The sequence below is a fragment of the Manis pentadactyla genome, chromosome 11 (genome assembly GCF_030020395.1).
Source record: "Manis pentadactyla isolate mManPen7 chromosome 11, mManPen7.hap1, whole genome shotgun sequence".
Taxonomy (NCBI): Eukaryota; Metazoa; Chordata; class Mammalia; order Pholidota; family Manidae; genus Manis; species Manis pentadactyla.
Genome location: NC_080029.1, coordinates 11,575,684 through 11,588,033, shown reverse-complemented (window position 1 = coordinate 11,588,033; position 12,350 = coordinate 11,575,684). Strand labels below are relative to the sequence as shown.

Genomic DNA, 12,350 nt, shown 5'->3' with positions numbered 1-12,350 from the left:
AGTCATCCCCCATTTCCTTCTCTTGCCAGAGCATGACATGGCCTGTCGACTTTCTGTTTTTATTGATTTCCTTATTTTGGACATTAGTTATAAATGGAGTCATACAGTAAGCATGGTCTTTTGTAACTGGCTTCTTCCACTTGGCTTAACAATGCAGCAGAAATCAATGCTTTCCTTTTTATTGCTGCGTAATATTCCACTATGTGGCTGTAGTTATTGTTAGTGTTATTTACGTGCCTTTACCAAATTCATGATGAATATGTCCCTGTGGGGGGTATTGGGTCAAGGGGAACAAAGTCAGGCAGCCTCTGCCCTCGAGGAGCTGACACCCCCACCCCCACTCCATGCTGTAACCTGCTGGAGAAGATGCAGAGAAAATGCAGACAGAGAGAGGGCTTTTAATGGCTGGGGAGAGGAGGAAGCTGAACGTTCTCAGAAGCAGCAGCACTTTCAGATACACCTTCAGGATCTGTCAGAGGGAAGGAAGGCACCCTGGGACAGGAGGAACAGCATGTAGCAAAGGTACAAAAAGGGCAAAAAATCCAGGGAGTGCAGATGAGCATAAACAGCACAGAGGTAGGAGGGGGGCAAGAGGAGGTGAGGCTGGAAAGGACAGATCCGGGACGGGCCCTGCCAGCGCAGGCACGGAGCATAAGCTACAAAGTCAGGGGCCTGAAACTCACTCTTGTGTTTAGTTATAAATCTTTATTTTTTAGACTTGTCTATTATCACAGAATAAGTGCAAAAACAATCAAAAAGTATTAATATTTTCTGAAAACAATTTTCCATTTGGGGCTTAGGACCCTCTTAAATAAAATCATTCTGAAGACTTAAGAAGTTTTGCTGCAAATTCCTTAGAATAAAGACTCACTGGCTACATAAGCCCCAGTGAACTTCTTGCTCCTTAAAATTAATGGTCAAAAGACCCCCTTAAGGAGCAAATATACCTTGCTCAACACAGAGCTTTACCCATCCAAATCTATAGTTTGTTCACAGCATCACATAGGACCTGTAGGAAACTGAGCAAGCCGTCTTGTCAAAGGCCTGGAGTGTGGCCGCAGGAGAGGCTTGGCTACATTCCCCAGGATGGCCTGGAACAGCTTGTTTGCTTGCCTCCTGCTCCACTTCTTCACTGTCTCTGATTAGCACACACTCTGAAACAGTATTCATACTTGGAAAAGCATCAAGAAGGCAATTTTTCAGTAGTAATCAAGGCATACCTTGTCCATGAACCATTTTATTCTGTAAGAAACAGAAGTTGGTGAACCATGTCAACTCTGAAGAAATTAAGACAAACATAATCCATCATGAAACAGGTAGTCATTTACAACAAACCCACCCAAGTTATCACTAAGAATGCATCTGTTTTGAATTTCTGCACAATAGAGGCGGCAGCGGGCAGAAACAAACCGCTCACTTGCAGAAAAGGACAGTAGTGCCACTTCCCTCTGCTCTCAGAACAATGCGGACCCTTCAAATGCCATGTGCTGACCTACCTCTCAATTGGATAACGTTTTTCACAAAGGTTGACCAGCACGTACAAATGCCTCAAAGCATACTCGTACTGGAGGAAAACAAACCAAAAGAGACATTGTCAGGCTTCATCATTTCACCCTACAATCAACTCTTAACTTGGAAATATCCCACTTCTGTGGTTACAGGTCAGGCATCTTGACCAGTGGTTATTGACCTTCCTTTGGGTCACAGATCCCCTCCCCGTTTCTGACATCCGGTGAGATCTGCAGACTATATCCCAATTAAAATGCACCATGCAAGCCTCGTAGAGCACGCTCCACCCCAGGTGGGGCCTCCTGATTAAGGAACCCTCAGCCCCTGCCCCACTCCCCTCTATGACTTAGGACCACCCTTGGCAGTCTGGCTTTTGGTTCTGGGACCCTCATTCTGGGCGGGACATGCTGGGGAGGGAGGCTGACGGTAAGGGAGTGCCAAACTGAATCACAATGGGAAAGACTGAAATGACTGGAGATGTTTAGAAAAAACTTCAGGGGGATCTGAGAAGTCTCATGAAGAAGGAAGCAGTTCACTTTGTGTCATTCTAGAGGGCAAAAAAGTTAACACCAGGGGATAAAGTATTCGATAAATGGGAGATTTAAAATTATTAAATAAACAAGGGAAGTACTTTGTTAAATAAATGAAAAAAACAAACTGAGAGCTTCCTAATAATAGAGAGTTACCTCCAAAGTACCACTCCATACTCCATGCTTGGAAGTATTTGAGCATGACCACGGTGCACACATCAGACCAACAGAACTTTCTGCAATGATGGAAATGTTCTATAAAATTCTCCAACTCAGTAGCCATTAGCCACATGAGGCTACTGAACACTCGAAATGTGTGGCTGGTGTAGCTAAGGAACTAAGCTATACATTTTTTCATTTTAATTCATTTAAGTTCCAATTTAAGTAGCCATGTGCGGTTTGTAACCACTGTGTTGAAGATCATAGCTGTAAAACAGGACTTGCAAACTATCTGTAAGGGGCCAGGTAGAAAGTATTTTTGGCTCTGTGGGTTGCATGAACTCAATTCTGCTGTAGCGTGGAAGCAGCCATGGACACCAAGTGGCTGAGTAGAGCCAGGCTGCGTTCCAGTAAAACTTTATTTATATGAACAGGCTGTGGAAATGGAAAAACACACACAGGCTTCAGGCAGGGCCTGGCCTGTGGGCCAGTTAGCTGACCTCTTCTTGAAGGATCTCAACACCACAGGTACCTTCCAACCCAGACATGCTATATAATCTGCAGAAATTTGGTGCCTTCTCCTCTGTGGGCCAGGGCCTGCCTTCAGTAATAAATCTTGGGGAGAAGTCAGAACAGCTCCAAAAGGAAGAGAATGTGTGTGGCTGGTGTGAGGGGTTGGGGAGAAGGATGGGGTTTGTCAGGGATGGCGAAGTGTGCAGAGAAGTAACGCCCCTTCCAAGCCATCTGTAAACGGGAACGGCGCCATCTATGCCTGGTCAGCTCCCATCCACACTGCGACAAGTCAGAGTCTCAAGAGCCAGGATTTAGGCTCGGAGAACGGGATGACCTTCCTCCTCTCCTTCCCATGAAAGGCATCTCAACGAGTCCAGTGTTTCCTTAGCCAGGCTGGAACGTTATACAAGGTAATATATCTAATGTGATTTCCAATGAACAAGAGTAACTTAGCTTTGGGGTTTAAGAGGCAGGGAAAGGCCAAGCTGGCCTCCGGAAGGCGAGGTGCATAGCTGGCGGCGCCCAGCACCCGGCTTACCATGGAGGAGTGCCAGTTGAAGCAGCGTGTACGGAAGTGTGATGCGGCTGCCCGGTAGCAGGCATGTGCCGTGAGCGGGGCCCTCTCGGACAGCAGCTCTTTTGTCTCGGCATCAGACCTCGTGATCAAGGAGACAATCTTCTGCACTGACTTCTCAATGACTTGTCTAGCCTGTGAAGAGACGCATCTTTTCACAATGTATCGCTCACCTGATACAGTCTCTCTTGGAACCCTGGATGGGTCAGAAGCTCAGTTGACCAAGGTCTCTTGATACAGTCCCCGCAAGAGGTGTTCCGCAGAAGGCACATGAGCCTTCTATGGCAGCTAGAAACCTTTAGAAATAGAGCCCTACCACTGTGTTAGACCAGTGGTTTTCAGTACATGGCCCAGAATCACAAGGGACCCCCAGACCTCAGGGAGCTCCCTACTATGCGTCTGTGTGACACTGGCCTTTCTGCAGGTACTGCGGCCAGAACAGTGAATGCAGATGCGGGTACAGGACCCAGCTGTCCTCTAGTCCGCGGGCAGAAGAGAGATGAGCAAAACTGCAAAGTAATGTCACTCCTCTCACCCAAATTGTTTTTAGTTTAGAAAATGATTATTTTTCATAAGAAATACCTTAACACAAAATGGGTTTACTGTTACTATTTCTAAATGCATTAGTATTTCTAAAATACTAATGTTCTTTTTGAATGCAGTAAATATCGATAACACACGCACATAAACAAAAGCTTTTTGGGATTGAAATTTTAAAGTGTAAAGAGGTCCAAGACAACAAAGTATGAGGCCCTCTGTATGACACCAGCCAAAAGCCATGTGCTGGTTAGCATCCCACACATGGGGTACTAATCGTCCGGATCACCAGAATTTAAAACAGGTCACACAGCTATTCTATCTTTCCTAGAAACACCAAGTGTATTCCAGTACACAAACACCTGTGCTGTGCTGATGGGCAGGACCAGAGTCAACACACAGCTGGTTTCGTAGGAAGGACAGTCAACCTCTGCCCTTCAACCCAGCGACTGTGGGATGGTGGTTCTAGCTGCACAGCAAGAATTTGAAAAGCAGTTCTGCCAGTTCCAAACAAACCGATGAGCTGCTGAAAACAAACTTAGTAACTGTAAAAGATTGTGCGAGCATTTTAGGAAGAACTTTAGGCTATGACTTGATGTCCTAAGACAGCAGACATTTTTGGGGGGATTGACTTTTTGTTTGTTTGTTTTTAAATATGTTAGCTAACAACTCATGAAGCAGCAAGATTAACTATCCTCTAAGCAACTAGGCATTAAAGAAGGAAACACCCATATGCCATGGCATCTTGGCAGGATACAGGAGAGTCGGAGTCAGGTTCCCATTCCTTTGCTCCCTGCTACCAAAGGGGTCAAGGTCACTCACTAATGAAGAACAGAGAACACCACCGCTCTGCTCACTCACTTCTGTGGTGCACAAGTACCAAGACTGGTTTTCTTTCCCATTACTCCCATGTGGCAGGAGCAGAGGCGGACCCAGAGTCCTGGCACCTGGCTCTGAGCAATGCCAGACAATGGGCAGGAGGCAGAGGCCGAGTTCAGGCACCGGGAGCAGCGTGTGGAAATGATTCCTTTTACCCGTTTACCTCCAGATGCTTCTGGATCTTGTCGGCAAGATGCCTGGACTCCTGCGGATCATTGGTGCTCGCCAGTTTCCTTTTCATGATCGTGAGGGGCACCTCGGGGCTTGGGGTGAGGTCAAGGTGTTTGACTGGAGGCAGGGAGATAGGAGAACTGGCTTTGTGTTTCATACCCTGAAACTGCATCACCTTCATGGCAGAGATGGACTGGAGGTGGGGGACAGAGGAAGGAAGAAAGAGAGTTAGTCTGAGCAGGAGGCACAGATGTGCCAAACACACCCTGGGTCCTGGCTGCCGGGGGGGAGGCTCACAGCTCATGTCGTATGGTTCCAGGACCACTGAAGGCCCACATCATTGCCTGAAAACATGTTTAGCCCTCAGCAGTGGGCGAGGCAACACATCTGAGCACCTGCCACCCACCAACAATGACCTAGGGGAACACCTGGCATCCTCTGCAGCGAAGCGCAATCCTTCACACAGGAAAGGCCGTCGCCCCTCCACTCACACAGAGCTTATACCAGAGTCGATTCAGCAAGGGGTGGCCCCAGGTTGGGCTCACCCGCCTGTCCCTAGTGGCCAGGGGAAGGAAGGCGCAGAGCATCTGTCCAGGTTCACGGTGAGGTCTGGATCCACTGTGATGGGCAGAGCTAAAGCCACAGAGGGGCTGGGGACACACTGGCATCAGGGCCAAGTGGGCACCACCGCCAGGCTCTTGCCACAGAGGTTGCTGCACGATGGATCCCGATCAGACGAAAAGAAATGCTACAAGCATCTCGCTCCTAAACCAAGCTATGGTAATCTAAGAACAGTTCTAAAACAAAATTAGAGAAATATATATAAAAGTATAACGCTTGGAGAAGATCCATCATGCAGCCTCAAAGACCAGAAATGGCCAACGCTGCAGAAACTACAGAGGCTGGAAAGCCCAGGACAAGGGCACCGTCGTGGGATGCCTCTGTCCGCACGGCCCCCACGCAGCCGGGCAGTGCCTCTAGCCCACCTCCTTGGAGACCCCTCTCGCCGCCTTGTCTCCCCTTCGCCCCTCCGCTGGATGGAGGCCAGGAGGTGGCCGCACTGACTGGCTCCCAAGCTGCAGAAGCCCAGTGCTTGTGTCAAAGGAGCAAGTCCCAGGTGGTGAGTCCTCGGCTTGTGGCAGGCTGCCTGGGGAGTGGTGTGTGGTCATCCAGGCCCCTGTGGTTTACCTGCACAAAGCACCTCTCCCCCACGCCCCCTGGGCTGGTCCAGGGGGTGGCACCAGAGCCCCAGGCCTCCCGCAGCCACTTGCTGCAACCTCTGTCCACACAGCCCTGAGGAACTTGCCTATTTACTACCTACATCCCTGCTGTACATAGTTGGAGGTGGTAAAAAGTCTCTGAATTATAGCCAAAGGGTAAAGGTGACAACCTGCAACTTGCAGGGAGGCAGGACCCCAGAGAACCCAAGATGCGCGGTTCTGCAGGACGAGGCACAGAACTCGCAGAAGCAGCTTCTGACTCAGCCACCTACCACTCGGGCTGGGCCTGTGCTTAGTGTTTCTGATGCACGATCTTCAATGCTCCTGCTTACCTTGGACACTAGGGTTCTGACCAAGGAGGAAACAGATTCAGAGAGAGTAAGTCCCTTGACCAAGGTCTCAAATCTTTGTGAGTTTGAACCCTGCCAGGTCTGATTCCAAAGCCCAGGCAGAGACCCCAGGGTGCAGTGTCTGTGACAGGCAGAGCCCATCCCTGCCTTGGCCATTTCTCACCTGGGTCCCATTCCTCTTCTCCAAGAGATAAACCTTCCAGGCAAGCCAGCCTGGGGCTCTAGGAACCGATGAGCATGCCCGGCTCCCCTGCTCACCTTGTTCCCATACTGCATGACGTGGCTGGTGTTGGTGTGCGATTTTACCAGCTGGTACTGCTTGTGGAGGGTCTCTTTAGTCAAATCCTCCTGCAGAAATGAAAACATTAAAATCCTTCAACAATCAGAGCTGACAGCTAAGCCTCAGCGGCAGAAGCAGAGCCTTGATGGGCTCACCACATCTGAGTCTTCCATCCAGTTGACGCTGTACCAGTCCCCCAGGTACGTGGATCTTTCCTCATCGTAGTAACAGGCGTAGGACGACTCATTGGGGTTGGCAGCAGTTGTTGCATAAACTATGAGGAATTAAAGGCATCTGTTAGTCACATTTTCTTCTCTGCTGTGGATGCCACTTAAAGCTTGAGCCTTTCTTCCTCCCCTAGAGCAGTCAAAGCACGCCACCTGTCATGGGCAGGGCAGGGCGACAACTGTACCCAGCCCTGTTTATTCAGCTGCGAGAACTCATCTAAAGTTAAATGTGGAAGCAAGAGAAACCAGTTTGATAGGCACTTTCTGCAGCAATATGCAAGCAAGTGTATTTATTAGGACAGAAAGCTATTTTGGAATAATGCTGGAAGATTTTAATAGTTCTGGAAACTTGCAGAATATGTATCTAATTTCATTCCCAGAGAAAGTTAACATTTACTGAAGAAACACTTAGAATGACAAGGCCTGCACAATAGCTACCATTTACCGTCTAGCTACCATGGGCTCAGAATCATGCTGGGCAAACATTACGACAAAATGTAACTCGCCCAACAGACAGGCAGTATCTTTATCCCCATTTCACAGAAGGAGATAACTGAGGGACAAAGAGGGTAAGTCACCTGCCCGAGATCAGACAGCCAGCAAGCAACACATCGTAAAGGACTAAGGCAGGTCCAAAGACTATGTGATTTTGGACTTAAGCAGCTTTACTAGGACCTGGAAGAGCACCAGGCTGCCCTCAGCCCCTGCTTACGTAGGTCAACTTGGTTCTTCGCATTAGCAGAATTAGAGAACGAGCAATTGTACCTCTGACAACCTGCCCACCCAGCCAGGCTCAGAGGCCAGTGCTCCCACCTACCATTGATGTCGGCGGGCAGGTGCTGCATCATTGACCCAGACTCACAGGCTTCAATGTAGAACACCATCTGTGAGGAAAGTGAGACAGGGGGACCCACAGGGCACCTCTCACAAATGCCGCTTCGGCCCTGCCCATGCTCTTGACCCACTCTGAAGAGTCTTTCAACTTTTTGCTTTTGGCGGACATCTGCACCAGAAGGGGCTGCGGCCAGAGGCGACAGGCTGTTATCATATAAACCAGAAGGACTCAAGTTTATCCATTGCTAATAGAATAACATGACCCATGAGTTGAACTAATGCAGAGAAAAAGGAGCCATTGATGATACTAAGGAAAACTGTCTTACCATCCAATATAGGAGGGAGTGTGGCAGCCCTCTTCCCACATTACTATCACATACATGCCTGAGCTATGCAGTTTCTATAAAAGGATGCTATGGAGCCAGAGAGGACCAAAGTGAAAATAAGATAGTGTTATATTCCTCCCCAACTGCCCCCAGTTGGTGACAGTCCTAGGAAGGGGAGTCCTCAAAGTGTAGTTCCTACTTGATGCATCTACACCAACTCAGAAAGGCAAATTCTCCAGCCTCTCCCCAGACCTCTGGGTCAGACTCTGGGGGTGGGGCACCCACCCTGTGTTTCAACAAGATCTTCATTGATTCTGATGTACCGTCTTAAGCCCTAGAATCATCAAAGACTTATCCTGGGAAACCAGTGGTCAGGACTGATGGACAGGATGCCCTTTCCTGAAAAACCCAACCGCTGGGGGTTAGAAGCCCGGCTGCAGAACGGTGGGCTCCGTGCCCACTGCCTTCCTCGCACCCCCTGCAAGGCTGCCCCAAGCACTGCTGTTACCTTTTGGTACATTTTGTGTTTGTACATGTAATAGATGGTCTCATTCAGATCCTGTTCATAAAGCTGAAAGGTAAGAATATTGATAATCAGACCAACACATTTACACAAACTCACCTGCTAATAAAGTCCTAATGACACTTTGTGAATTCTTATTTACCGATACTTAGAACTAATCACGGTGAACAGCATTAGCCCAGAATGGCATCTACAGTGTTTTCGTCACATATGTTAAAAGGGGAAGAGAATGTGCTTCTCCATGTTTGTCCAGAGCATCCACACATGGTGCTCTATCACCATGTGCAGTGCAATGTGCCCAAGTCTGGGGACAGTTACTGACGCGGATATGAAGAGAAACGTGGGGAAAACTTGCAGAAGAGATGCTTCTGGATAGCTCTCCAGCTGCTGACTATGCCCCCAGCTCCCCCACCACACATACGCACCAGCCCTGGCAGGACACCAGAAACACACAGCACAGGTTCAACGTCAACACTGAGGTTTTGTTTACCATTCTCTGTCTTTACAATGTTAAGAAAAACTCACATCATCGTTAGGAAAAGCCAGTAGTCCAACAGCTCCATGATCAGTGAAGTAAATGAACACGTGGTCCCGGGGCCCACTGCCAAGCAAGCACCATAGACAACAGTGAGGCAGAGTCGACTTTCCCTATTTCTATTTCTACTTGCACTTCTCTGGAAGGCTGACCTCATGCAAACACGAAGAAGTTTGATTACAATCTCCCAGTTTAGCAGGAACACAAGGTCTGCTGTCTGGCCAGTTCCCTATGCTCCCACCGAGTGCCATGCTGAACCACAGGCATATACTAGGGCCTCGAAACTCTGAATTATGGCCAGGGAGGGGGAGAGGCCTTTGCTGGGTAACTTGTCAGATGGACCAGGTATGATTTGGATAGAGGGGTCTTTTGGCAATCGGGCATCCCCAACCAGATCCCCCTGCAATGAGTTGGGGACCCAGAACACAGTCTTTCAGCTCAGACTGCTCCTCCAGGCCCCTTGGTCTGCACACAATCTGGGATACCCACCTGCCCATGACCTTATCGGGGCCCAGGTCTCCCCTCTAGCATGCCAGGAACAGCACCATTTGCCAAGTATCTGACTTCCCATGGGCATGACATTAAAGTCTCTGACATCACATACAAGTGCTACATATAGAGCAGCTAAACAGCAAGATATCTCTAACCCACAGCCAGCAGGGCAAGCTCTGGGTCTATTCCCCATTTGAAGGTGAGCTCTGTACAGTGCTTTTCACCACTTGGCTGACCTTCTTCAGGGCACAGAACTGGCAGGCCAGGGCCCTACAACCTGGCCTGGCTAAGGGCTTCACGTCTCACTGTTTCCACTGGCAGTGGAACATACCAGCACAGGATCCATGGGTAACCAGAAGCAGCAGGTTTAAGAACATTTCATCAATAGTGAGGGGCCCTGGACCACAGGGTTAATGGCATACAAAAAATGCCCAAAAAAGCCATCAGCTCTGTGCTACCTGTCTTAAGTCAGGACCTAGCTCCCCGCTCTGTCATTTCTCTGGAGTAAATAGGCCAGAAGCAAAGAACAGCACCTGTTTAAATCCTCTGTCTGGGCCAGGTCATTGAGTAAAGTGTGATGGCCATAGACAGACATTACCTCTTCAAGACCTTTCCAGATCCTTTGCCCTTCATGGCTTCTGCATCACCTCTCAACACAGCGAGGAAGTTTTGTGGGGTGACATGCTACAAAGAATTGGGAGTTGCAATTAGATGCAGCTGTTATTCAAAAATTAGAGCATTTGTTGAGCCTGTAGCAGATCTGAGCCCCCAGCACACACATCCCCAAGGCTCCAGGTTTAAGAGCAAACACTTTGGAACCAAGAAAAACCCAAAGCAGGGTCGGTGTTTCTGGAGTACATTCATGACCTCTTCTCAAGTATCATCTTATCTTTGGCTGATGGCAGCTCAGTACACCTGCCATTCCTTCTTGACCATAAGAAGTTGGTGGGTAAAAATCCAAAGATGCTGGAAGTAGGGACAAACAGTAGAGGAAGAGCATTACCACCTCTGAGAGACAGCAGAGAGAGGGGCGGAAACATCAGCCCAGGGCCTCCCCTTTGCATCTAGCTTGCTGCCCCAAAAGCCAAATCCCAAGGACATCTGATGTCCTTCAAGATTGTTTTATAATGAAATTAATACCTGATCATTTAAAAAAGCAATACAGAAGAGTACCTAGACTCCACCATGTAGACTCCAGGCATTTCTTTGTACCACTATATAGAAACGGTTTCATAAATGTGGAATCATCTCTACTACATGCATGATGTGACTCATTTAATTGTACTTGAACTGAAAAAAGAAACCAAATGAATTGCTGGACTTCAGGTAACCATTTCTTTTTCACCAGGAATATTAGTTCCCCAAAGATCCCTCTGAAACTAAGGAAAAGAGGCTCTGAAAACACAAGGCATTGTGTTTCATTGTGTTTCACAAAGCATTCTGCATCTAAAACTTCAGTCATTATGGTATTTTTAAAAATGTGTCCATTTATGCAGTCTCCATCAACTGGGAGGATACATGACAATAACTCACAAAAAGCTATCTCAGCAAAATCCAGAGATGCTTTGTACCAGGGCTGGTGCCAGGAAAACTGATTGTCAGAAAAAGGCACAGATAATCTATAATCAGATTATCAATGGAAATCTATTATCAGACTTAAAGTATAAAAAGAGTAGAAAAAAAGATAGGTAGATTACAACTTATTTCTGACTTTTTTCCCCTCTTCTTTCAAAACTCTCAGAAGTAACTCCTCAAGCACAGACATTAATATAAACAGGAAATACCAGAAATCAGTCTAGTGAAGTTCTGAGCCTAGAAATGCAAGAATGAGGGAAAACTCATGACTGAAATGAAAACAAACCCCGTGGGCTCCCCCCCCGACCCCATTTCACCTTACCTCGCCGGTGTAGTCCTTCAGGACTCCCTGATACACGTCCGAGCCATTGGGCCTGTTGATCACGATACCTGGGGTGGGATTGCTGAAAATCAAGGGACACAATTGAAGCACACAATTGATGAGTCTCTGAAATCTCTATCTTCAAAATTATGCCCCCGGTATACAGAATAATAATAAACAACCATGTTTGTTGGTGACATTTCTCCCTGCCTTCACAGAAGCCAATATTAGTGATCTTAGCAGAGTGGGGATCTGGACATCCCACAACTGTCGAGTTCTTGGCAGGATCAATGAAGGGCTGAGTTCAGAAGATGGAGGCCAGGGACCAACGTCCAGGTGCGCCTGCCTCCTGCTGGGGACCACGTAGTGTCTGGGGGGTGAGAGCTCATCAAGAGATCTCTCAGAGCAAAGGTACTTGCAGAAAAAGATGCAACCACAGTAAAGGGCAGTACTCTTGGCTGGCCAAAGCCAGATAACCAAGGACTGGGGGGACTAGTACTGGTTAAGTTTAGTACCCATACTTGCTACTCAAGAAATCAGATGAGCAGACATGTAAGAACTATTTGCAAAATTAGATTCAACAAATAATAAAACTATATAGGCATAGAAGGAAGGGTGATAGGAGCTAATCAACGAACAAGAGCCTTCTATGCACAGGCCACTGAGGCGCTACCCCTGCTCAGAAGTTAGGCACAAGCACCACAGACCCACTGATGAGTCTCCAAGCTGAGAAGGAATGTATGCCTTAGACCCTCCAAGGCAGCAGGCCCCAGACACCCTTCAGTACCCATTTC

At 48.0% G+C, this 12,350-nt stretch overlaps 1 protein-coding gene across 1 annotated transcript in view; it reads right to left on the bottom strand.

The window, feature by feature from the left end:
- Nucleotides 1-685: 685 nt before the first annotated feature.
- Nucleotides 686-12,350, bottom strand: part of LGMN (legumain) — a 28,845-nt gene continuing 17,180 nt past the window's right edge. The window contains exons 4-14 of the mRNA XM_036882181.2: nt 11,557-11,638; nt 10,258-10,343; nt 9,158-9,233; nt 8,618-8,680; nt 7,767-7,833; nt 6,878-6,996; nt 6,701-6,790; nt 4,865-5,065; nt 3,250-3,420; nt 1,497-1,564; nt 686-1,242 (exon numbers count right to left, since the gene is read on the bottom strand). Coding sequence (XP_036738076.1) covers nt 1,200-1,242; nt 1,497-1,564; nt 3,250-3,420; nt 4,865-5,065; nt 6,701-6,790; nt 6,878-6,996; nt 7,767-7,833; nt 8,618-8,680; nt 9,158-9,233; nt 10,258-10,343; nt 11,557-11,638 — 1,066 coding nt within the window. The 3' untranslated portion in view covers nt 686-1,199. The remainder of the gene's footprint in view (nt 1,243-1,496; nt 1,565-3,249; nt 3,421-4,864; nt 5,066-6,700; nt 6,791-6,877; nt 6,997-7,766; nt 7,834-8,617; nt 8,681-9,157; nt 9,234-10,257; nt 10,344-11,556; nt 11,639-12,350) is intronic.